This window comes from Lissotriton vulgaris, chromosome 7 (assembly GCF_964263255.1).
Source record: "Lissotriton vulgaris chromosome 7, aLisVul1.2, whole genome shotgun sequence".
NCBI lineage: Eukaryota > Metazoa > Chordata > Amphibia > Caudata > Salamandridae > Lissotriton > Lissotriton vulgaris.
Window position 1 is genome coordinate 406,100,207 of NC_141695.1, and position 26,853 is coordinate 406,127,059.

The 26,853-nt window shown below is 40.7% G+C and overlaps 1 protein-coding gene across 1 annotated transcript in view; it reads left to right on the forward strand.

Annotated features, from left to right (window-relative positions):
• Window positions 1-26,853, forward strand: part of CACNG7 (calcium voltage-gated channel auxiliary subunit gamma 7) — a 200,068-nt gene that overhangs the window by 109,263 nt on the left and 63,952 nt on the right. Inside the window, exon 2 of the mRNA XM_086930366.1 lies at window positions 13,674-13,917. Coding sequence (XP_086786492.1) covers window positions 13,722-13,917 — 196 coding nt within the window. The 5' untranslated portion in view covers window positions 13,674-13,721. The remainder of the gene's footprint in view (window positions 1-13,673; window positions 13,918-26,853) is intronic.

A 26,853-nucleotide genomic window follows, 5' to 3' on the forward strand; every position in this document is an offset into this window, starting at 1 on the left:
GCATCACCCACTTGTTTATAAAACACAGTCATACAGAGGCACACTTAACACTTGCCAGAATATACAGCTATCTTTGTGAATTGGCCACAACGTGTGTATTCCAGCAGTAAATAAAGTGGCTATGAGTCTAAAGAGTGGGGGTGCCGCACTCTAGGAATAAAAGAGCAGCTCAGAGTCTGAATGAAGGAGCAGCTCCAGCATAAAATTGAAAAGCAGAGAATCAAGTACCTTAAATAACATCTGAAGGTCATTTGACATATAATATTGGAGTATATTGGGGTTAAAGATGCGTTATAGGTTCCTATCTGAATCCAGAAAAACGGTCACGCACGGACTCATCAATAGCGGACTAGACTACGGCAATGCTCTCTCCCCCGGAATCAACAAGAAATGACTATGCAAACTCCAGACCATCCAGAACACCACAGCCAGACTGATCCCCCAGTGCAACCACATCCCCAGCACCTACGAGATCTCCACTGGCTCCCTATCGAAAGAAGAATAACCTTCAAGCTCCTCAACCATGCATACAAGGCCATCCACAACATTGGACCAGCATACCTCAACAACTGCCTCTCCTTCCACGCTCCCGAGACACCTCAGATCTGCTGACCTCTCTCTGGCCACCATCTCACGCACTCACAAGACCAGAACGATAGGAAAGTCCTTCTCCTACCTCGCAGCCAAGGTCTTGAACGACTTCCCCCTCCACCTCCGGCAAACCCCTGCTCCAGTTCAGGAAGGACCTCAAGACCTGGCTTTTCAGATGACTCCAGCATTCAACTGAGCTGTCCCCTTCTCCACCCCAGCGCCTTGAGACCCTTGCGGGTCAGTAGCTGCACTTTACGAACCCTGATTGATTGATGTTGGAGCATTTATTACTTACAGTATTTTTGTGTTAGAGCATATCAGACATGAGCATGATTAGGAGGTAGTGTGGAACATTTTAGAAGCAGAAGTCAAACAGTTTTGTAGTTTTTTTGTTACTCAGGGGCTTTGCTTGGTCAGTAAGATTGAGGGGGAGAATGAGCTTCGGATTGCCCAACTATATAATGTTAAAATACATTATAGCCAAAGCAGGGTGCATGAAAGGGTCTTAAGGAACAGTAAAAGGGGAGAGAATTGTGTATTGGTAGGGGTGCTATATGAGAGAAATCACAATATATCGAAATTTCTTTATGGTTTGATTAATTTAAATCTTTCCAATTATGAGAGAAATCACAATATGTTGTAAAATAACCAACTTTTTTAGGGCTTCAGAAAAAGAGAGAGGGAGGGAGAGAGTGTGTATGTGTTTTTGTCTGTGTGTAAGAAAAAATTCCTGGTGAAACCTGAGACACACCTCCCCAAATCCGACTGAAAGCACCTGTTCTCAACTATTTACCAGTCAATACATGTATAAGTGGGTGTGAAAGCTCAAACAAGCCCCCCACAGAGAAGGGGCCGTGCCTACTCGCACCTGGTCCCTAAAGTCTGGAACTACCTTCCACAGCACATTAGACCCTCCTCCTCTCTTCTTGACTTTCACAAGAAGCTGAAAACCTGGCTTTTCGTGTAAGCCCCCCAGGGCTGGCCTCAAACAGTTTCCACAGAGCACCTGGATACCCTCACAGATGATTAGTGTACCATAAAAGTACTGATAACATAACTAATTCATGCAGCAGTATTTTTGAGAAATTGTTAGGAAGTTTTGTGGGAGTAATTTGCAATTACTTTGTAGTTGAAACATTGTTAAGCTAAGGTTCAGACATTTGCAGAGCAATGTTAGAAGATATTTTGGTTATTGTCATAGCGTGTTGAAGCAGAGGTTGAGTGCTGCTAGACCCTTTCCCCTGGACATTTGGACAGGAGGAACTTGTTGTTTAAGTAGGGAACATCCTCTACAGAATGCATGTTTGAATCTCTAAAGTCTGGACCCTGGCGGACGGAGATTTATGATTTCAAAGTGCTCCAATGGTTTCATATCATATTCAGTCAAAACAGTTCTCATTAATCAATGGATCTCTTTTCAGAAAAAAAAGGGCTTAAGACTTTAGGTTTTACTATGGTTTGCGTCCAGTCCACACAGTGGAAGGATACAGTAGCCAGGGTTGTTACCATTTTCTAGTGCAATAGTGTGATGTCTTGGCAGTTTAGGGAAGTTCAGTGTGCATAGACTTCAGCCATGTCATAATATCCATGGAAAACCCACAAATGGCTAGCCAGCTCATTTATTTAAACTAGCTAGTAAGGGTTTTGTAGGATTGTTTTGAGTTGTTTACGTTTTGGATGGTCCACAAGGGTTTGGCTCTGCAAGATAAATAAAGGGACCCCTCATGAAACCATAGCATGGGAAGGCTTCATCTTGCATCTCAAGCACACACTGGATGGGGTAAAAGCTTGTACTTACGTGATCATACTGAATTTAAATGTAGACAAATCACTCTCTTTCGTGTGGAATAGGGACATGGTGGTAACCGACTGCTCATCCTGATAATATATTTGTACATGAATTCTGAGTTCTGGGGGTCTTGTTAGTCCTTTTTAGACTGTCAGGAAATGTTGAACTCATTTTGGAAGGTTTTGGTTTATTGTTGTCTGCATGATAAAGTTGTTTATTGTCACACACATTGAATCTGATTATGTGACACACTAGGATTATCGCTGAGCATTTCGGCAATAGCTTAGAATAATACTAACCATTTTGGGCTAATACTGGAAACTGTTGGAGCAGCTGTTTAAATCTTTGATGGCTAACTTAATTAGGCAATGCCATTGATGGACTTCTTGGCGGATGTTGGTATCGCACTTTGTGTCGTTGTTTTAGACTAACTCTATGATGGATAAGATGAATTCATTTTGTGGTTTAGGTGAAGCATTTTAATATTACGTTTGATGAATTGTAGAGCTAAAGGAGCTGCATTTCAGATGACACATTGTTGACTTAAGTCCCCAGTTTTAGGCGAATAATACATTCCGTTTAGCATTCCACTTTTTGTATCTCCCATCACCTCGTAACTAGGGGGCATATTTCCAAGGGGGGCGATAGGCAATTATCGCTGATTTAGCGGCTGTGTTTAGCCGCTAAGCTGCGATAATTCTATCGCCCTATTAGCAAGCTGTCGCTAACTGATGTTAGCGACAGCTTTTAGGCGATAGCGAGCGGTTTGGGGCCCGCTTTGCATGTCAGCGATGTTTATCGCTAATGACATGCAAAGTGGGCGTACCCAACCAGTTATTGACTGAAAGCAGTCGCTAACGTCGCTATCGCCTATTAGCAAGGCAGGCGTAGCGTTGGAAATATTCGCGCTAAGCTCGAATATCTCCAAATACTAACACCTGCCAAGACCAGTTCTTAGCCATGTTATCCAATAGGAGGTGGATAACATGGCTAAGAGCATTTTGTCGCTAATGCGTGAATATCGCTGTATTCTCAGCGATATTCACGCATCTAGCCGCTATCGCTGGATATTTTAGCACAATGGAGAAAAACGTTGGTAATAGCATGTTTTCTCCGCTAACATATCCAGAGATAAAAAATTCGTCGCTTAGCCTATTTAGCGATAAATATCGCTACTTGTTGGTAATATGCCCCTTGGCCCTTCACTCTATGCCCTATACTCAAATGTGCTTAGAAAACATTCTAATTGACTATTTTCTTTCAAATCATATACATTCCTCCCGTGCCCTTAGCCACCAACCTAGCTTCCTCAAGTGATTGAGTATCAACGTTTTGGAGCACACTATTGTATACTAGTAAGAATGGTGCTAATTCTTTAAGTGGTACATTTGTGGCATGCACATGCCAACGCATTGCAAAAATGTACCGGTAGTCATGTGATTTACAATATCACTGTGTGCATATCAGAGAAGAACATGACGTGTAACTTTCCTGATTTTTGCCCATGTTTTCAAATGCTGCATGTACAGATTCCCAAATAAAATTTCAGATTAGATTAGCAAATAGGTTGACACATAAGGCCTTCATTTCAGCCTCTGCGGTGCTACCAGTGAGCTAACACGAAACCCAGAAATTCTAATTTCATGGCTGGGGCGCTTTCCAGGTTCGGAATTGAAGTATTATGACAACATTCCCAATATGAAAACTGAAAGTGGCAGGGAAATCTAATTTTCACCACAGACACCCCATGTTTCCCAATATATAGTTTTACCCAGACGCACTTTGCAAGGTAAAATGTGTCTTCGGAAAACCTGGGTTGTGTTATAGAACATGTGGTAAAACTACATATCTCAGAGTACTGACAGCAAGACGTATTTTCAGCTAAACGGACAATTCTGAGATACTACAAATAAAGGGGCAAATGCTTCTTTTCTCGGTTGTTACAATGAAATCATCGTGTTTTTTTCCCATGCAATGGCTTTGTCTTCTAAGCCTTGGCAGAATTTCAATTACGCTGCGGTGCTGTCAGGCGGAAAGTGCCTTTTTCTACTGCGGCTTGTGCTGCGACCCAGGAACAGGGCCGCAGCACAAGCCGCAGTAGAAAAAGGCACTTTGTAAATATTCATTCACCATGTGCCTGGCACCATGCGGAGCCTGGCACATGGTGTGTGGATGTGGGGGGCACTACATGTGTCCCACATGCCAGCTAACAGTGGCCCACAGGGGACGGGAGCCCTGCTTGGGGCCATCAAGTCTGTTTCTGCCTGTTCATGGCGGTGGGACCGCCATGAAAAGGCAGTCGGAAAGGGAGAACCAAATCCCTATGGTGGTGCCTCTTCCATTGCAGGAATAGGAGTTCGACCGCCTGAAAATACTGTCCTCATAAAATAGTAGCAAGGCAACTGTCAATGCAAGGATATTAGTAATAATACTCTGCATAATTACATTTTGTTTACAAACAACAAAAGAGTGACACAAAAGGTGCATTGCAACCCAAGAAAAAACTACATAACCTTATAACCCAAGTCGGGCCGTGGATGTGAATACGATAGGTACACAGCGGGTAGTCGCCAGATTGCAACAAATCGGGCATGAAGGATTCCCCTGCCACAAGCCCAGGGTGTATTATCAACCGATACGGACAATCGTAGACCTTTGGCAATACAAGGAGAGTAAACACGGGAATTCCGTGAGTTTATATTGAAATATCACTTATCCCTACGGAAGGGTCACGTCTTAGTGTGCGTGTACCATCGGGGGATATCTTATGATCCTGATGAATGCTGAGCATAGGTAGCTCATAACAGCAGAAACATGTTGACCATGATGACGACATAGGACACAGTGGTTCAAATTTACTCAACCACTATTTGTCCACTTGCACTTTGTTTTTATTGAAATGGGTATAGGGAACAGTTGGCTTTTCTTTTAATTCACCAACACTTATCTGGGCACGAATTCACAAGCCCTCAATAATGAACCCAATGATGAAGCCAGTCACCATCTTTGCTGGTGCATGAGGGTTCTTTTTGAATCGCAGTTTCTCCACCAATCACTTTTTGACTTGGGTTATACGGTTAAGTAGTTTTTTCTTGGGTTTCATTGCACCTTTTGTGTCACTCTTTCGTTGTTTGTAAAGATTATTAAAGGGGTAGAAGAGTGACTTTTTGACCCTTTCTCTCTTGTTGTTTGATTATAATTAAATTTTGTGCCTCAAAACTGTGGCAGGATAGGGCTGACCTCTGAAATCTGAGCACTAGTTTATCGTTTTACAAAGCTATTTGATTATATAAGTGTCATACTCATGCTTTTTTGATCAATACAACAAAAATTATCCTCTCCAACTCTTCTTGTACTTCAGATGCTCCAGTAATGATTTGTTTTTGGTTTGCTAGGTGTGTGATTGTTTAAACCTGGGATGGCGCTTTACAATTTAAACCCATGATTCTCATGTTTTTGTATTCATATGCACATTTATGATATACTATATTATTTGCGAGTAGGCTATCAGAAAGTCAAATGCCTTTTAAAATGTTTGACCTTAATAGATTAAAGTTGTTTCCTAATACATATAAAGTTGTAAAAAAAAGAAATCAGAGAAATAATATATGTGCCTCAAAAAAGCACTCCTAGCAGAATGGCCTGAAAGGTGTGCATACTAAATATCAAAGGCAGAAAATAGAGGTACTAAGGGCCTCATTATGAGTTTGGTGGTCCTCTTGTTGGCCCTTGAGTGCTCTGCCACAAGGAAGAACTCCAAGCCTGATGTGCACCCACCCGATGGATTTTGAGTGTATGTAAATGTAAATGTATTTGAGCTTGTAAAGCGCACTGCTACCCGTAGGTTTCCTGCCGCTGTATAACGCTGGGGAACCCGTCCTGGCTTTCCCTGTGAGATGGTCCCTATTGGGCACCCCCAAGGTGAAGCCAGGCATCCCCGGCATTGATGGGGCCGTTTGTGGAGATTAAGCAAGCTATTGCCCAGAGTTGCTGAGTGGAACCCATGGTTAGAGTGGCACCGAAGGCGAGATTTATCGAGCCCGCTGACTTTTGGCCAACACCCTGCCGCGTCAGGAATTGAACCCTGGTCCCGGGCCGACTTCTGCTTCTGCTTCTGGGTCTGCTGCCTCTAACCAGTGAGCCACACTACTTCACCAGTGAGCCACACTACTCCACCAGTGAGCCACACTACTCCGATGTTATCCAGGACAGGTGGGTGGTGCTGCGGTGGCCACACAGCGGCAGCTGTAAAAGGCTCATAAGAGAGCCTTAATAGATGACCGCTACAATAACAGCGCCTGCAGCATGTTCCTGCACAGTGTGGCATGTATGTCACACCATACAGAATCGGGGTGCAATTCAAGGAAAGCACAACATGTGCACCCCCGTATGCACCCCTAAACTCAGATCTGGCCAGGGGACCTATCGGGGCTCCCTTTACTGCATGTCTGCCCCCGTTTTCATGGTAGGCATACTGCTAAGAAAAGTGCAGTCGATATTTAGGTCGTAATATGGGCCGTGGGCCAGCATGGGCACCACCAGCATATTGAGGCTGGTTGCAGACCACCGGCACAGCAGGATCCTCGGTCCAACCGCCACACTTAGAATAATGCGGGCGAACCTGCAGTGGTGGCGGTAGTTGGACCGCCACCGTGAGTACTGCGATCCTTAGGACCTCTGTACTTGTAAGAAGGCCCTTAATATTGAGGACAAAATATCAAAAAGAATATTGACAGGTAAGTCAGTCTAGATTTTTTTATATCTAACTCCACATATATGCACCTGCACGGTACAATTAACTTCGAGGTACATTGATGTGGAGGTAGGAATAGCAAATCTGTACATCCCTATATCACTTACCTTTCGCTATTTTGTCCAATGATGTTCTGTCCTCGATATTCTTGTATGTCAATATTCTTCATGTAGATATTCAGTAGTACAATCTCCTGAAACATTATGTGACAGAATAATTAAGCCACAGCATCTCCTGGACAGGTGAAAGGCAAAACATAACAAACATTCGAAATTGATAGTTAATATAGTTCCTCAAGAAGTTCATATCTAAATAATAATAATCGAAAACCCCATTTTCTTTATGTCCAATTTTGTGTATATATTTATTATTGCATCTCCATTGTGTCTGCAAATAAATTGATGTTAGTTTGTCAAGGTTTCACAGATGCATAAAAACACGTTTTTCGAGGTTGTAGAAGTTCAGCCAACATGTGTTTCACCCTGTAATGGCAAGTGAGCCAAGGACTCTTTCAAGCCTGATCAAGAAGACTGCCTATACAGAATACAATGAGAAGATGAGAAGAGAAACAACAATAGTACACATGAGAAAAGTAAAATATGTTTGCAAGATTGAGACACTGCAATCGTGTATTGTATTGTAAAGGACCGTGATGCACATTGCCTGTGTGTAGTGAAAATTAAAGGAAATGCCAGGTGGAAATATTCTCCTGTATTCACAAGTCGGTGTAGTTGAAGACACAGGTGAGTAGTACAAGCTTTGGTGAACGTCTATAGTAGTACTGATTTAATTAAGATCAATGACTGGCTAAAACTCAATGTACTAACAGGTCTCCAAATGCAGAAATAGATTTATCAGTTGTGAAGCTAGTTTCCAACTATGCAATCGAGTGGAATCCTGTGAGCACAACTGCTCTATGGTAAGGTAAGAATCATGGAACTGGCCCTAAAAAGGCTAGCAGAAAAAACACATCTGAAAAATGGGAGCCAAAACTTCATGCTGTAAGAACATATAGAGAATTTGGGGGCTCACTAATGGAAAGTAGGTGGCACATGAAAAAACCTGGTTGGAATAATTCTGTGTATATGTTTTCATTGACCTGGAGGAAAAAAATATAATCAAAGCTATGCTATAATATTTTTCCAGGGCTAAAAAATAAATCAAGGGGAGTCTGATTTATAAAAGCCCTCTCATCAGTTATTTAAAAATATTGCAACTCAGCCTGAGGAAGACTTGATCCTCATTATGCGGTAGTCCGCAAACAATCATCTATCGGTCCTGCTTTCATGTCATATGTTATGACCACTGAGATGCAGTGATCAGGTTATGGGACACAGTACCTGGTGGTGTGATGGATCAGAGTATGTGAGAGATAGACACATTAAAGGGGATAATAATAGATGGGCCAGTAATCCATACACCATGTGCCGGGCAAGATGTTGCTAAATGAACAAAAAGATGCCAAAAGAGCAGAAATGAGAACTTGTAACGAGAGCAGTAGCCATGCACCATTTTCTTTGATTATTATTAGTATGTTTAAAACAGCAGGGATGATGGCTACTGCTGAACAAATGTACCCAATGAAGAAGGAGGGAAGTGGAAGAGCAATCTGGCAGCTTGAACAGAAACTACAACATCTTTAATGTGCCCAGATACCATCTACCCCTGCTAGAGTTTCTATATGGAGCCTGTTAAGGTTTTCCCGGCCCGGGTTCATGCATGCAAGTCGAATCGAGTTTCTGAGTAAAAAGTGATCCTGAGAGATTGGTACACAACATGGAAATTCAGTAAGGAAGGGATTTCCACAATCAATTATTCAGGTTCTCAATGTGTATATCTAGACAAAGAAAATCATCTGAGGGGTTTAGCCTAGCCTGTTTGTGGGAGATTCCTACCACCTGCAAAGGGCAAGTGTGAGGACGGGGTTGGTAGCATCAGAGATATAATTGAGGAGAAGAAGTCAGGCAGAAGGTACTTTGGAATCCTTCAAAACCCTACTTGGAGCAGGAGAAGAATGGTGATGTAGTTATTGACAGAAATGGAGCAGAAAAGCTGTGTTGTAGGCTATGTCTCATTTGCGGTCGTTGCAAGAGCTGAAGGCATTCGGGAGCATGTTGCATGCTTGAAATAATATATACTGAGCCAACAACTAGGAAGATCCAATGTCAGACCTCTTTGATATAGTCTTGCTGCCATTCTTTGCAGACTTTCTTTAGTGATTTACACAAGCAGTATCATTTTTCATGCTTAGCACATTCTGAGGTTGCCCATGTGCATACCCATATGGGCTGGTACTATCTATGCCCCCTCCTTGCTTGTCAAGACCCAGATAATATCATAACAAGAGTTTTGAATGAGAGGGTCATAAATAACCCCCGTATGTATTTATTAACATAAAACGTTTAAACGAAAATTAATATTTACAATATTTACAAAATACGCAGATCATTAACATAACTCTAATACAAGTTATTCCTTTCTGAATCCAAAACATATCATCATCAATAATCATAATAGCAGTTACTTTTCTACGTATCCCTATTTGAGCCTACAGCAAGGTCAATAACTGGTGTCAGATCCTTATCAAATTATGCCCGCCCTCTCATAAGGGTGCGCATGCGCAGAAGGCCCGTTTACCGTGAGGGTACTCCCCCCCCCGGTTACCCTCGTACGGTCTGTATATTATCTCCATAAGGGGCCCTTGCAGTTCTGCGCTTTTTACTGGTGCCATTGTGATTGTGCGGGGTGGCCAACCAGCCTAGGTAAAGCGTAACTCCCCACTTCCCCGCACCCATCCAGCCAACCGGCTGTAACTCCCCCTGAAGTTCTAGGAGAGACCCCTTGTTCCTCCCCCTTGGGCGACCCCATTCAAGAATGGCGCCATCCTCTAAGGATCTTAAATTTACAGCTCAACAATCATGACCTTACCGTTGACCAAGGATTTTCACTAAATACGGCATTAGATGACCTGTAAAAGAAGACACCTCTCCTAGATATAGACAGATTTTTTTGGAAAACACATCACAACTATCCATGTCCTACCTGCAAAGAAAACAAAGCATACACCAATAAAACATTTGCTTTAGGGGATGGGGGTGGGGAAATGAAATTATAGCCTCCTAGCAAGGCTGACCTGGCAGGCTGGAGGAGCAAGGAGCAAAGAGGACGACTCCTCTGCTCCTCAGCTTTTTATGCTGCTTTTCCCGCCAGGCCAGTTCTAACCAGCCTGGCATTGTCCCAACGCGTGACCTGGACGTAATCGTAATCACTTCCGGGTCAGGTTCAGGACCTCAACCAGTTGCAAATGAGGCGCGCCTGTCACGTCACTACTGTGACTGACAGGCCCGCCTCTGTGGCGTCAGGGGACGGCACGACCGCCATACTTTCGGCGTGCCTGATGCCAGCCCCGCCTTTCCCCTCTCTAATGGACAACAGGAGGTTGTCCTGTGACAGGCTCTTGTAATTTCCAGCTTGCTGCTTGTCTTGCTGTAAGGAAATATGTGGTTCTCTAGTGACTAAGCTCCTCTAAGGACAATCCATCTTGGGGTTATCTACTAAAGAAAGATTTGAGTGGCTCGGTTAAATTGGTACCTCATTTTAACTAGAAAGAGTTTTGACCTTTTGCTGATGTTGGGGTGCCACAATTGTTGGAGAGTAGTTTGTGGTCTGTTGTAAGGTGCTGTTCTAGCATCAATTTAATGTTGACAGTTTCAATACAGAACGGGTTGGCATCAATCTACGGTGTGATGGGCATGATTTCTGAGAAAACTGATGGTCCGATTGAGAATACAGGGGCGTCCATACTGCCATTCTTGGATGTGTAAAGTCAGAAGACGGAATTGAATAGAGTCTTCTGACATTGAGTATCTGGGTTCATGGTGCTTACGAATGCTCGTTAAAAAGCTCCCTGGTCCCAAACAAATGAAACATGTATCGACTCAATAGTTTAAGAATCTTATTTCACTTTAAGCCAATCAAAATAATTATTGGGTTCACACCACATCAAGATTGGGGTTTGCTAATATTAAAAGCAGATTTGCAACTATATTATAAACTCTTTAACAAGAGCGAGGTGTAGGGTCATTCCCAGCAGGGACCAACACCCGAATCCAAACGACCCTTTTGAGTTACACCTTTCTCTCATGTGAGTCACGCTTACACTGAATGAAAACATCAAAAGGGCTGACGCTCGTGCTACACTGCAAGCTAAAGTGATGCAGGAGTATGAGCGATCCAGTGGCTGCCACTCTCATAAGAGCACTGGCACCTAAAAAAGAAAACATGAATACAGGCAAAAAACTTTACGTTGTAAATATAAGCAATGTATAATGTCATTCTTCCTCACCACATCTCTCTGTGAATATTCTACTGCCAATGCCTGACTCCTTTGTACACTATTTCCTGTAGGAATATTCTGTCAGTATATACATTTCTTAAATTATGTTGCCAAAAAGAGAATTTTCTTCCGTAAAACGGCAACTGAGATCCTTCAACATTCAGCATCAAGTAATGCTAATATTCCCACATAGAGATAGGGGATGAGACTGCAGGCAGTACCTGGATTCATTTGCAGTGATCAAAACGTGTCTGCTTATGCTAAATGCTCAATGCAAATAATACAGTGTTGAAAGTTTAGGAGTTTGCCAACACTAAGGGCCTAATTACGAGTTTTGGCTAGGCGGGATCAGATGGCACACCACCGCCCGCTTCGAAACAGCCAAACTTCACAGTAGCCCACCTGCCAGACTATGAGTAAAATAGTGGTCTGGAGGGCGGTGTGGCAGTCCTGCAGCGTTGCAGTAATTGCACCGCCATGGGACCGCCAGTGCAAGTTCCTGCATGGCATGGACTGCGCAGGCCATGCAATGCCATGCAGGAATGGGGTGAATGCACATAGGGGGGCACAACATGTTCCCCCTTGCATGCACCCGAGTGTGGTGCCCCTATTGCCTGCACCTAAGTGCACAGTGCCAAGAGGGGCCACCGGAGGGCCCCCTTTCTTTTCTCACCGCCAGCAGAAAGAACCTCCATGAGACCACTGGTGATGAGGAAAGTCGTATTAGGCTTGGCGGTGTCGCAGGGCATCACTAAGTAGATTGCGGCCCTCAGACCACCACGCCAGCGGTGCTATGGCGGTCTGACTAGCCAAGTTGTGATCTGGCAATCGGACCGACGGTGCAGCGGTCCCTGAACCGCCAAACTCATAATTAGGCCCTAAGCATATGAGATAATCAGTGCAGTGTTTAAAATGTGTCGTTATGTCAGTGTTGAGGTAAATATGAGCCAGATTTGAAAAGGATTTAGCTATGAGTAGGTGTAACTTACTCCTGTTGTACTCTTAACTTACTCTTCAATTTCAGGAGTAAGCCACGGAGACTCTTTACCTACCCCAAATCTTACTCCTGGAAATCATGATTAAGTCTGGAGTTGTACAATATCAAGTCACAGTAGAATCTCAGACCCAAAATGTTAATTTTTAAGCTAAAAACATGGGACCTCATTTACAATGAATTGGCACAGAGCAGGGCCGCAAGTCTTTTTGCTGCTCTGCCCTACACCAATTTGATAGGGAAGGAATGCACTGTATTTGCAAGATTTGGTGCATTCCTGTCCTTTCAGCCAGCACAAGTGCACAATTTGGTGCCTAGAGCCAACACAAGCACCCTTGCACCATAGTGCATTGCATTGTTTCCAAGATTGTTTTTATGCAGGAAGGGATAACTTCCTGCAAACAAACTATCCATGGAGGCTTTTTCCTCTTTCTGTGTGTGCTGCAGAATGCAGACCACAGAGAAAGAGGAAGAAACTAGGAGAAATAAAGATATTTCTCAGTGTTACGCCTCCCTAGGGGAAGCGTACAGTTTTGACCCATCCCTAAGTTTACAGATCCTTGTAAACCTGGCAATATGTCAAAACCCATGGGTGTTGCATGCGAAAACCAAACTCAATGCATGACATGAAAAATGTGATAGCAATTCAAGAGGCAAACAATTTCTACCAAATAGAACATTTGCAATTATTCATAACTACTATAAACCTACAAATACATGGACTACACAAGATTTACTTTTTATATTATGTATCCATTAGATGCTTTATATGCAGAAATGCATTCCCTTAATAAAGAAATACTTATGCATCCAGATGATTGACCTAATTACATACAACACGATATTATTCTATTAGGCTCTGTAAACCATATTTTGGTAACATATTAAAATCTATTGACCTTTTATGTCCAGATATTAAAACAGCATTAACTTTTGCACTAAATTTACATTATGGCATATTACTTTGCATGGATACATATATAAATTCAGTTATTAGAAATATATATACATACTTTGTATTTGATTCACAGAGCGGAGATAACAAACACATGCCTCGGCCTAATGGGATAAGCATTACTATTCAAATAATGACGTTCAGTTAACTAATGGAATATATTTTAAAACTTGCAAATAGCTGGATTGATCATTTTTACCACTAATGCCAGATGCAGGTCAACTCACATATTGTTTTCTTCCTTTTGTCTTCTAGGTAGAGCTGTGCCGAGGTTTCTTTGCTCGGCTTCCCCTGCCTCCTAGGATGAGTAACTGCAGCAGTCGAGCACTGACCCTGCTCAGTAGCGTCTTTGGAGCCTGTGGCCTCCTCCTGGTGGGCATAGCTGTGAGCACTGACTACTGGCTCTACGTCGAAGAGGGCATTGTTCTGCCTCAAAACCAGACCCAAGAAGTGAAGATGGCACTCCATGCAGGGCTGTGGCGGGTGTGCTTTATTGCTGGTAAATTACACAGTCTCTATTTTTCATGTTTGCTGAATGCTTTGTGACAATGGCAGCCTTCTGCATAAAATGGTCGTATGTGATGTTAAACTGATTGCCAGAACTGGACTCACGGGCTATTTAAGTGTTATGATTTCATGGGTAGGAAGCAATTACCTGATCTCTAAAAAGGGTGTGTACAATCACTATTGGTTTCATAAGTTTGTTGTATATTGTGTATTTTTAGACTGGTGAGATTTTCACTAATTTAGTGTCAGGATTTTCTGGTGACTGGAAGCAATTACCTTAGCTCTACAGAGTTGGTTTGTTTGGAGTTGGTGTGTTGTTAGATTGGCACGTTTCTCATAACAATATATATTATGCCTTTTCCACTGCACCAGCATTCCCATGTTTTGCTTATTTTCAGGTTTGTCTCTCAACCAGTCCTTTTTTTACCACTGTAGTAACTGTTGCCCTGCATTTATGACGGAAAAAAATCCAAAATGCATGTACAAGAATACAAAGAAGAAATGTAGGATTAGATGATCTACTCATTTGTGACTTGCAAAGTTCATAGATCTCTCAGGTCTATTGCTATGTAGCTTTCTTGGCATTCTGGGGTTTGTAGTTCTGTGCCATTATACATCCATGACTACAAGTACCAGAATGCAAAGAGAAAAATGGACTGGATGAGGCACTTGTGCATGTATCAGGGGAACATGCGATATAAGCATGGCCAAAACTGGAATGCCTGTTTCACCACCATGTTAGACTGCCCTTCACATACGAGTGTCCTGTGGCTTTATAGCAACACCAATATATATTAAGTGTAAAAAGGTCTATTTGATGTAATCCTCATTCCCACACACCTTCAACTCTTGGCCGAGCTTTGCTATTTTTTAAAGCAAACAGTTTGCTGCAGAGGGCGTGTAAGTAAGTAAGAGGAAGGTCTTCTGTTCCCATTGAAATTTAAGACACAACTACAGATATTTCTTGATCATACTTTGGAGACAAGAAGCACAGAAGCTCAGTCCAAGGCAGCCATTTTTTTTAATAACCAATATATATTAAGTGTAAAAAGGTCTATTTGATGTAATCCTCATTCCCACACACCTTCAACTCTTGGCCGAGCTTTGCTATTTTTTAAAGCAAACAGTTTGCTGCAGAGGGCGTGTAAGTAAGTAAGAGGAAGGTCTTCTGTTCCCATTGAAATTTAAGACACAACTACAGATATTTCTTGATCATACTTTGGAGACAAGAAGCACAGAAGCTCAGTCCAAGGCAGCCATTTTTTTAATAACAATATTATTAGTGTTTCAAGAACAAAAGAAACAGAAATGTGTGTCATCTTTCTTTGACAGTCTGCAAAGTTACAAACCAATATCAGCACCCACCGTTCACTACCGCCTTGCTCCATTCATGCCGGCCATTTTAAACCTAGGCCTTATCCTTTTATGTATCCCATTCTACAAAGTTGATGTCAAGTAACCTAACAGACAAATTCCTTCTCTCCAAAATATCCACTGTGAATGAAATCAAAATGTTCATGTATCAACTGATTCGCAAATTTATAAACTCTTAGCTGGAGTGGATTATTACCAACAGAATCAGCACAGAAATATATTTAACAGTTAAATTGGGTTATCATGGATTAAGAGTAGCCATTTTAGATCTCTTCTAGTTAGATTGAGATTTGACCTTTTTAGTGTGTTGCTGTTTCTTTCTAAAGAGAAAAGTTTCAAGGCAGTTTCTAGTTAACTCTGAAACTTTATCTAGACAGACCAGCATCAGCTTTTTGTTTATTTTTCTGAACATTTGCTCTGTGCTTGATAAGAAAGACACAATTCCTGTAATTATGGAGGATCATTTTAGATCATGTCTCCCACCTTTTTTTTATCTTCCTTCTTTACCGTCCCCTTTGATATCTTATGTGGTTTGCAGATTTTTGACACTTATAAAAAGGAATTAATTGATTATTTCACAACAAAATATTAGTTTACATAAATTTGGATGTTAGTTGATGGTGATGTTAATGACTGGTTAGACCCATTTTCTTATAGAAAGTCTAATTTGATATGTCCCTTAATACTTCTAAACAGGGACGTTGGTGATTTAATAATTCTTTACTATCAGACCAAACCTTTATTTTGGAAGTGACTTCTTTTATGAATGAATTTTTTCAATTCATTAATTCCAAAGATACCTCTGTTCGCAACAATTCAGACACTTTTAAGGCTTCCTTTGGGGCATTCACTATTGCCTACTCAGCTTAAAAGAAAAAGGTATTTGATTCTAAATACCTCTCATCTCTCCAATGCATTCAAGCTCTTGAACATACCTATTGCACCTCCAAATCATCCTCAAACTTACAGGAGATTATTAACGTTAATTCTGCCCTGAATAAGATCGCTATTGTCGACACATGCAATGTCCTTCTTAAAATTAAATCCAAATACCACGGAGGCCAAAATAAAGCTGGTAAAATGTTGGCCAATTATTTAAAAATCAAATTGGAACAGAAAACTGTTGGCCCTTTTCGTAAAAAGCATAATAACAATATGATGTCCTTTGACTGACATTATTAAAACCTTTAAATCCTATTATGAATTACTATATAGAAAAGATACCTCTTTTTCTGAGTCTGATATCAGAAGGAGATTTGTTAATGGACATTTTTCCCCTTATTTTAATTTGCATAGAGGCACTCAATAGGGTTGTCTTTTTTCACCTTTGCTCTTTCTTCTTTGTTTGGAACCCTTTCTTGAACGTGTCAGATGTCATCCCTTTGTAACTGGTTTTAAATTCAACTCCCTAGAAAGCTAACTCTCTGCCTATGTATATGATATTCTGATCTATATTTCTAATCCCTCCACTTCCCTAGAACATTTTTTTGCAGGTGATTAGTTTTTACTTCTGTATTTCTGGCTACAAAACAATCATTCTAAAACTGAAATTTTACCATTAAACTCTTCCTGTTATCATTATATGTTTGATGATACTCATTTTGACATGGTATGCCCCTAATATTAAATATTTGGGAATCTGTTTTTTCCCCCACCATACCCAATACACTTGCTCATAATTGTACTGCTTTAAAACGTAAACTTCAAAATCTATTGTCTTCCTGGTCTCCTCTTTTTCTTTCCTGGTGGTGTAGATTAGATACCACTATAATGACGATTGTTCCTCATGTTCTTTTTATACTATATATGTTACTCTTTAAAATTCCTAATTAGTATTTTTCTCAAATCACTTCTATCTGTACTAAATTCCTCCGGAATAATAAATGTGTCCTTATTGCTTTATCCAAGCTAATTCGACTTAAGACCGAAGGTGGTGTACATTTTCCTGATTTTAAGTTGTATCAAATTGCCTTTTTAATTCGACAATGTTATGCTTTGACCAAACAATACCATGACTCTCCTATACAAATATGGATTATTTTTTAACATTCTGTATTGCATGAATTTTTATTTTGTATTGTTGTTTCCATGTCTAATTATTCATTCATATCTAAAAATCCAATTTTAAAATACTCCCAACATCGTTTATATACAATCTTTACCCAAGGGTTTGGCTTTTGTCAATCTTTCCTTGCATCTTAGATTTGGTACAATACATTTATTAAATATCATCATAAATCATTTTATTTCACACAATGTAAGGGAAAGTGTTTTTTTCCTGTTTATCATTTGGTCTCTCACAACTCCATTCTATCTTTTCCTCAGTTGCAAGAACAATATATTGTTGTATGTTCTTCATTCAATAACATTTTTATCATAAAAGTATGTACATCCTCCAGTTGTAAAAACGATCCATTTACACATACAACCATTATACAAAACATTAAATTACAATAAAAAGAATATATACATACAAAAACCTAGAATGCTACTATAATACAATCAAGGAGCACCAATCTGTGTAGACCCGCTATCTCCTAACTCTTATTTTTCTTTAACAACTTTGTACTGGTCAACCAGGCACTACTCAGGTACTTTGCTACCCCGCAGACAATGACCAAAGACGTAGTATCAGATGTTAAGATAGATATATGATTCTTGCCTACTTCAATATAACCAACTACTTTCTGTGCTTCAATCCTTTTTAGTAGCAACAACTTTACTTCTGACGTTACCCCATTCACTCCGACGACACAAATATACACATTACTAGTGATTCCATCCCCAAAGTATCTATCATATATAAGTCTCTCTCTTCCTCCTACCCTAAGAGGAATAAATTCTCTATCAAACTTCTGTGGGAGACATATTTATCTCAATCATTATATGTCCACCGAAGGGATCAATTGTAGCATAATATTTTTAATACCTTCAAAGCGGCCAATATTACACAGTCCTTATTTTATGTATATAATAGTCCTCATACCACTCCTTCCATCCTTCATAAAATTGATTCCTCTGTCTCTCTCCTATGCTGGTCACGTCTTTCCTCTGATGGTACTTTGACCCATTTACTTTATTATTGTCCTAAACTGAATACATTTTGGAAATCTATATGATCAAAATCTTTATTGATATTTTCATGTAATGTTCTATAATCCATTTAAAATGTTTTTCTTGGTACTATATCTGCTGATTTTATTAATCTTTCTTCAAAATCTGCATTATTTGATCTTTTTATTGCACTTCCTTTTAAAGTTATACTGACTTGTTGGAAAGATAACTTTAAATTATGGCTATTGGCTTGATGGAATCTTATCTGTGATGAACATAGAATATTTACTGTCTCATCTTCTTTGTTATCTCAAAAAATGTAATCTGATGTATTGTGGTTACCTTTTACTACTTTTCTACCTTCACACCCATCACTTCCCTAAAACTCCATGGTTTCTTTCTACTTCTTCTCTTTCTTTCCCTTTCCCTTTCTTTTCTTTCTTCTTTTTATCTTTTCCTTTTCTGTTTCTTCCTTTTTTGTAAAAAAAACTTGTAAAACATAAATGAATATTATTGGTTCATTTCGCTATTTCTTGTAACTAGATTTGTAATCCATAACTTTGTTTTTTTAGGGGATCCTTCATCTAAATGAGTTTATTAACTCTTTGCTTTGTTTAACTCGTTATATATTGCTTAACTTCTTGTACTGTTTACTTCTTTTAACATTCAATAAAAAATCATTAACAAAAAATTTGGATTTTAAAATGCATTTTAATCATATGAATAAAATTATATTTGTATGAACTGTATTTGATTCTAAGGATGTTTTATTTTATGTAATGTAAGTTTTTAAATGCTATAGTATTTATGGTTCTAAATAATCGAGGTAAATTATTTTGTTTGATTGAATGATTTATTGTACCTTAACAGTTGATTTAACCCACAGATAAAGTTATGACAATAGAAAATACTAAAGGCCCGATTGCGGCTTTTGGCAGTGCATTGGCGGTTGACTTGCCACCGCCGCCTCTCCCATCGCCAAGAATTGCTACCGCCCACCCGCCAGAGTACACGTTTTTTGTATTCTGGCAGGCGGACTACATGGCGGTCCCAATGGGTAGCTGTTTAAAATGCTCATGGTGAGCCTGACAAAGCACCACCACGGCACAGCCAGTGCACGTTCCTGCACAGGAAGGAATGCACCATGTCATACATTTATTCCTGTGCAGGAACTGAGGATGCAGATATACAGGAGGGCACAACATATGCCCCCCTGCATGCTCCAGTGTGTACAGGGGCAAGAGGGGGCCCTATAGGCCCCCTTTCTTTCATCACCGCTAGCCTTTTCATAGCGAAAGAACCTCGATGACAATGCTGGCAGTGAGAAAATTAGCTATATGCTTGATGGTGCCTCAGTGCACCACAAAGCATATTGCTGCCCTCAGACCACCACAGGAGCACCAGGGTATGGTGGTTCCCTTTCGGCTATGGCGGTGCAACGGTGGTCCGACAACCACAGTCCTAACGGGGCTTTTGGGCCGCTGTGTGGCCTTGGCTAAAATGTATTTCCTATATCTAAAATATAATAAACAAATCTCAAATCAGCTGAAGAAATATATGACCATCAAATATCATATCATTCGATTACATAAACATTGTTGACTACAAAGCAACAAGAAAATAGAGGCAGGTAAGCAACAAACCTTGTGGAGATAGCCAGCCAGGGCGCACCCTAAGAGCCTAATCAAGAGCAAAGTCACAGAAAGACCTGGCGTGTAAATCAAAGACAGATTGACTGGAAAAAAAATTTGCAAGGCTACTTAAATAGGTTCTTTTTTGTTGTATTTTGTTCATGAAATTCAAGTTTTTGAACATGATTTTACAAAGACATAAGAAAGAAGATCTGGATTCATTTGCTATCGGAAACTAATAGATGGTTACATTATTTATATATATATATATATATATATATATATATATATATATATATATATATATTCAGCAACACAGCTCCGGTATGGAAGAAGCCGTCTGACGGGCGGTCCGTGGTCAGGGCACCGGAAGCCCTGAAAACTATCACACTAGTACCTCCTCCCTCGAGAAAGATCACCACGGACACCTCACATGGATTGCAGAAATTTTAATCATCCAACTGCACAGCAACGCGTTTCGACTTAACGTCTTGATCACGCTAAAGAAGCTACACAGTGACCATACTTAAATATACTGTAGTGAAAAAAACATGGAAGAGGGACTATCACCATAGTGAAAAAAGTGAAACATAGTACACAGTAGATCCGCCATCTTTGCCTAGTCAAATATATACAAATAATTCAATGATCTGTACATAAATGATATCGCTAAGGTATTATCAAATACTACCATAATGCGAAATTGCGCAAAATACATGCTGTCCTCATAACGTACAGAAAGGAAAGTCTTGCCCCAGTGGGCAAATTGTTGCAACTCATATTCTTACTATACAAGTGGACAATCACTAGAACATTTGATCACACGGAATGCTCTAGACATAGGCATATTTGTTTGACACCTTTACGAAAAAATATATATGTATATGTCCATACAGTTAGCAGCATTGGACGTTCAATGCTGCTAACTGTATGGACATATACATATATATTTTTTCGTAAAGGTGTCAAACAAATATGCCTATGTCTAGAGCATTCCGTGTGATCAAATGTTCTAGTGATTGTCCACTTGTATAGTAAGAATATGAGTTGCAACAATTTGCCCACTGGGGCAAGACTTTCCTTTCTGTACGTTATGAGGACAGCATGTATTTTGCGCGATTTCGCATTATGGTAGTATTTGATAATACCTTAGCGATATCATTTATGTACAGATCATTGAATTATTTGTATATATTTGACTAGGCAAAGATGGCGGATCTACTGTGTACTATGTTTCACTTTTTTCACTATGGTGATAGTCCCTCTTCCATGTTTTTTTCACTACAGTATATTTAAGTATGGTCACTGTGTAGCTTCTTTAGCGTGATCAAGACGTTAAGTCGAAACGCGTTGCTGTGCAGTTGGATGATTAAAATTTCTGCAATCCATGTGAGGTGTCCGTGGTGATCTTTCTCGAGGGAGGAGGTACTAGTGTGATATATATATATATATATATATATATATATATATATATCCCAGCTCCAAACTTCCCTCTTATCCTTCAGGAAAGAAAAGCACTCACGAGGATTCTGTAGCTCAACAGCAGTTTATTCAGGACACACGCGTTTCGGATTTACATCCTTCGTCAGTGTCGTAAGTTCTAAACAAAATACTAGCGGCCATATTTTATTAAAACATCACATGTCACGTGTCTTTTGTGGTAATAGAGGACGGACTTGGCGTCATTGTGTTTAACGTGGGCGCCATTTTAACACAGTAAATACCGGTCAACAATTATTGCATTTCGTAACAGAACCCACTTAAGGGTATCGGTTAGAAATATCATTTATGTTGCATTTCAACATTGGCAAATTTCATCAGTTAAAATGATATTCATATATCACAATTAAGCCGTGGATCGGCAATGCAGCCTTCTAAAAAGGCTGCTTTGGTAAATAGTCCAAACAATAGTACTGCAACAGGTCCCTATTGCTGTTATGTTTGATGGAGAAGTGTCGTGCTACTGGGTAGCAGAAGTCTTTATTTTTTATGTTTGGACTATTTACCAGCAAATATCAGAGGGGGAGATCGTTTACTTAAACTTAGGAGGCTGGAGTCACGCTATATTATAGATCTGGGAACCAAGATTCCAAAAGGGCTGAACAGTGGGGAGGAATTGGCCATCCATTTGAATAAATGAAACACTGTAACATCTGAAAATGACCTGTGAGGCACTGTCTGCAAATGTTTCGCTTTAAAACATGTCGCTATAGCCGATACACGGCATAATTGTAAGTGGGCAATACAGGACCAAAGCAGCCTTTTTAGAAGGCTGCATTGCCGATCCACGGCTTAATTGTGATATATGAATATCATTTTAACTGATGAAATTTGCCAATGTTGAAATGCAACATAAATGATATTTCTAACCGATACCCTTAAGTGGGTTCTGTTACGAAATGCAATAATTGTTGACCGGTATTTACTGTGTTAAAATGGCGCCCACGTTAAACACAATGACGCCAAGTCCGTCCTCTATTACCACAAAAGACACGTGACATGTGAAGTTTTAATAAAATATGGCCGCTAGTATTTTGTTTAGAACTTACGACACTGACGAAGGATGTAAATCCGAAACGCGTTTGTCCTGAATAAACTGCTGTTGAGCTACAGAATCCTCGTGAGTGCTTTTCTTTCCTGAAGGATAAGAGGGAAGTTTGGAGCTGGGATTTATATTGCGGTACGCCACCGCGTTGACTGCACCCGACCAGGAAGTGCCCCGCCGCTGGCGTGTGGAGGAGCGAGATATATATATATATATATATATATATATATATATATATATATATATATATATATATATATATATATATATATATATATATATAAAAGCTCCGCAGGTCTGCGACCAGCAACCGGCAACAGATCAACAACAGACCGGCACTCACAGCAGAGGTTTAAACCACGTACGGTTTATTTAGCGCAAACAATACAAAACAACTTGCCTTCGTCAGTGTCAGCTGGCGACGGCAAGGCCGAAGTTGATAAGGCTCAATTCATTGAAACAGAAAACGGATCAAAATACAAATGAAAGCGCCATCTTTAAATGATGAAATAACGCTATTTACAATGCACAAAAAAGTAAATTTTCTCGAGCAATGAGTGAAGGCTGTACCATTATTCATCCTCCATCATGTGGATTCTACAGAATATGTGTTACAAAACATTGAGCCCTGGATGGGCAATTGCTGTAATAAATTAAACTTGAAAACATAAATCAGCATAAGGGTCATTGCTCGACTCATCACATTACCACGTTGGTATACAGTACAAGTAACCCAATCCCCATAATCTCCAGAAAAAATGGCAATGATTAAGGCCTGGATGGCCATAAACTAAAATACCACAATTTACATTGCCAAATTAAGTTAAACCCTAAATTAATAGAGAACAAAGGGGTGGCTGGTTTTTTTTTCTGTAAACCAAATAATATCAACAGCATTTCAGTGTAAAGTAAGTGTACTACAGACAGTGACGCAGTTCAGGAATCGGGGATAGTGTTTATAGGTGTGACAGTAGCTCTTCCCCTGCATTGAGTCCTCCTGGTGACTTGGTTTGGAGGTCGATGATATATTGTGACTCCAAACGTCTAAGTCGCCGTTTAAGATCTCCACCCCTAATATCTTGAGGGATGCAGTCTAAGCTGAAGAAGCTGAGTTGTGTCCTATCGCTGTTGTGGTGACTCGCAAAATGCCGGGCCATCGGATAATTTTCATTTTTGTTAGCAATGGCCCGTTGATGCTCTAAGATCCTAAGCTCAACTGCTTTCGTGGTGCTTCCTACGTACATCCGTCCGCAGGGGCACTTCAGGCAGTATACCACATATGTGGTTGAACAGGTGATGAACTTATTGATTTTGATCTTAGATTCCCTATGTGGCACCTGATAGCTCAATACCCTCTGGCTGTTACTGCAGGCCTTGCATTTCCCGCATGGGTACGAGCCATGCATTGTCTGCAGTTCCACTTTTGACTTACCCTTCTGTAGGTGGCTAGTGACCAATCTATCTTTTAGTGATCTCAATCTTCTAAAAGTTATCATGGGGTGTTGTTGTAGGTCCTTCCCAATTACATTGTCAGATTGGAGGATCCCCCAATTTTTAACCATGATGGCTCTCATTTTGTTTGCTGCCACTGAATAGTTGGTGATAAGTCTTATAATGCCACTTCCACCTTTGGGTATGTCCACATTTTTGTCTTGTAGGAGGGTATGTCTGTCGACTTGCTCTGCCTTCTTCTCTGCTTGTTTGAGGGTAAATGTAGAGTAGCCGCGAGATTTAAAGCGTCTCACGCTTTGTTGTGCGGCCTCTGCATAATCTCTCTCCAGAGAACTGTTGCGCTTGATCCTCAACAGTTCCCCGTAGGGGATGCTCTTAACCAGGGAGGTCGGATGGCTGCTGCGTCCATGGAGGACAGAGTTACCCGCCGTCTCTTTTCTGTAGAGGGCGGTCTGGATTCTGCCAGATTCAACGAAAACCCTGAGATCTAAATAGTTAACCTCTCTCTTGCTCATTGTACAGGTGAAGTGCAGGTTAAGGTCATTTTGATTAAGAACCCTAATGTACTCTAGTGCTGAGAGTTCAGACCCCCTCCAGATAAGGAAGAGGTCGTCAATATACCTCCTCCAGCATATCACATTGTCCACCAAAGGGGTTTTGTCGTCTGCCCAGGCCACCTGCTTCTCCCACCAGCCCACGAAAAGGTTCGCGTAGCTGGGGGCGAAGCAGGTGCCCATCGCAGTCCCCCTTACTTGCCTGTATCGTTGATTCTGGAAGGTAAATATATTGTTATTTAAACAAAAAGATATAAAGTCCAAAATCATTTGGCTGTGCTCCAGGTATCGGGCGGGTCGTAGATTCAAAAAAGTCTTAACTGCTGCAATTCCGTCATGGTGTCTAATACTCGTGTAGAGGCTCGAGATGTCCATAGTGATCATCAGTAGATCATCCTCCCATTCCACGCCTTATATTTGCCTCAAAAAGTCTTTGGAGTCCTTAGTGTAGGAGCTCAACTGCGTAACCCATGGTGCCAGAAATGTGTCGATGAATTTAGACATTTTTTCAGTTAAGCCACCGATGGATGACACGATGGGTCTCCCTGGTGGTTGCGTGGCGTGTTTATGAATCTTCGGGAGGTGATAAAAACTCGGTAGTCTCGGTTGTTTATTTTGTAGGAATGAGTATTCCTCCCTGTTTAGTATGCCTTTTCTCTACCATTTTTCAACAAGGGAGTGATAGTTCCGGATACTCTCCTGATACTCACGTTCCGTTGTAGGCATGTAATTGTTACAGTCTTGTAGTTGACAAAGGGCTTCCTTGCAATACTGTTCGCGACTCTGAATAACAACGTTCCCGCCCTTATCAGAGGGCTTTATCACTATAGAGTCGTCCTGTTGTAAACTAGTAATTGCTTTCCGTTGTTTAAAGGAAAGATTCCAGTGGATGTTCTTCTTCTGTGATTCTTCAAGTTTCGAAAGCCTTTGTAAGTCCTGGTTCACAGCTTCTGAAAAAACATCCAGTGCATCCATTGGTGTCTGTGGGAGAAAGCGGGAGGTTGGCTTAAAGTTACTTGGTTCGCCAATCTGGATTATACCTATGGACATTCCCCTTCCAGCTGTATCAGTTGGCGTTACATTTTGGCTCAGTCCTTCTTCCAATAGGTCTTCAAGTACAGCTAAACCCTCCTATATATACCAGGGGCCATATTTATAAGTCCTATTACGTCGCTCTTGCACCACGCAATGAAGTGCAAGGGTGAGGCAAAAAAAAAAAGAGAGATTTATGAAGCCACACAAGGCCACCTTGCGTGGCCCTGTATGGCTTCATAAAGCTTGACTAAAGCAATGCAGCACAAATCACTGCATTGTCTTACACTGTGTCAGGGAGGCATTCCATGGGCGTTGCTGTGGTGTTCCATTGCAACAGCTATGGCGTTTGGCACATTTCCAGACTTACCAGAACTGGTAAACTGGGGAATACGTGAACAAGATACACCTCCCCAGGTGAGGCATAACGATGAGAAATATCTTTATTTCTCCTTGTTACTTTCTCTTTCAATGTGTGCTGCATTCTGCAACACTTATAGAATGAGGAATTTGACATTGTAATCGGCCCCTATGTATTTAACCTATCTGTGACTTTGCTTCCACCTTTCACCTACACCCTAAGTTGGCAAATTATTTTGTACAAACCATCACACTCAGCATTTCAAATGGTCCTTTAATTAGGCCACGGCAAACTTAAATTATGCAGGCGTAATTTCATGAATTTTGCATTATAGATGTCACGCAAAATTTCCGAAAGGATGCCAGTATACTATGTTGCGTAATTATGCTACTGTTCGTGGTATAATTATAGCACGGCACGCAGACGACCAGAACGTGACCGTATGTTGTTAATGACAAGTATTTTTTTTGTGCTATATTTAGAATAAGAATGTATCCCTTGGTCAAAAGCTGTCACTAAATCGCATTGACACTCTGCCCCATTTTGTGGCAAAATATAGCACTAAATGTCAGATTAACATTTGACAAAAATAAGTGTACATTATTTTATTTTCCCAAAATTTCACGTACCCCCAACATTTTAAACGTCCCACTGTTACAGTCTCCCCAATCTCAACCTCCCACTTGTCCACTCTCCAGTGAAAATGTGCAAGTGATGCTCCCTACACATATCCCTTCTCGCTGTTCTCTCAAGTTCTAAAATGGAGATATATTATTTGCTGATTTCTACAATGCAGTCAGTTGAGGGATAAGGCGAGGACGGAAGACAAAGTCAGCAGTAGCCAGCCTCGTTCTCCCTCTTCCTATGTTATTAATACATTCTGTTAGCAGGGTCTATTTATAGACCAAATGATAGAGAAATCCCT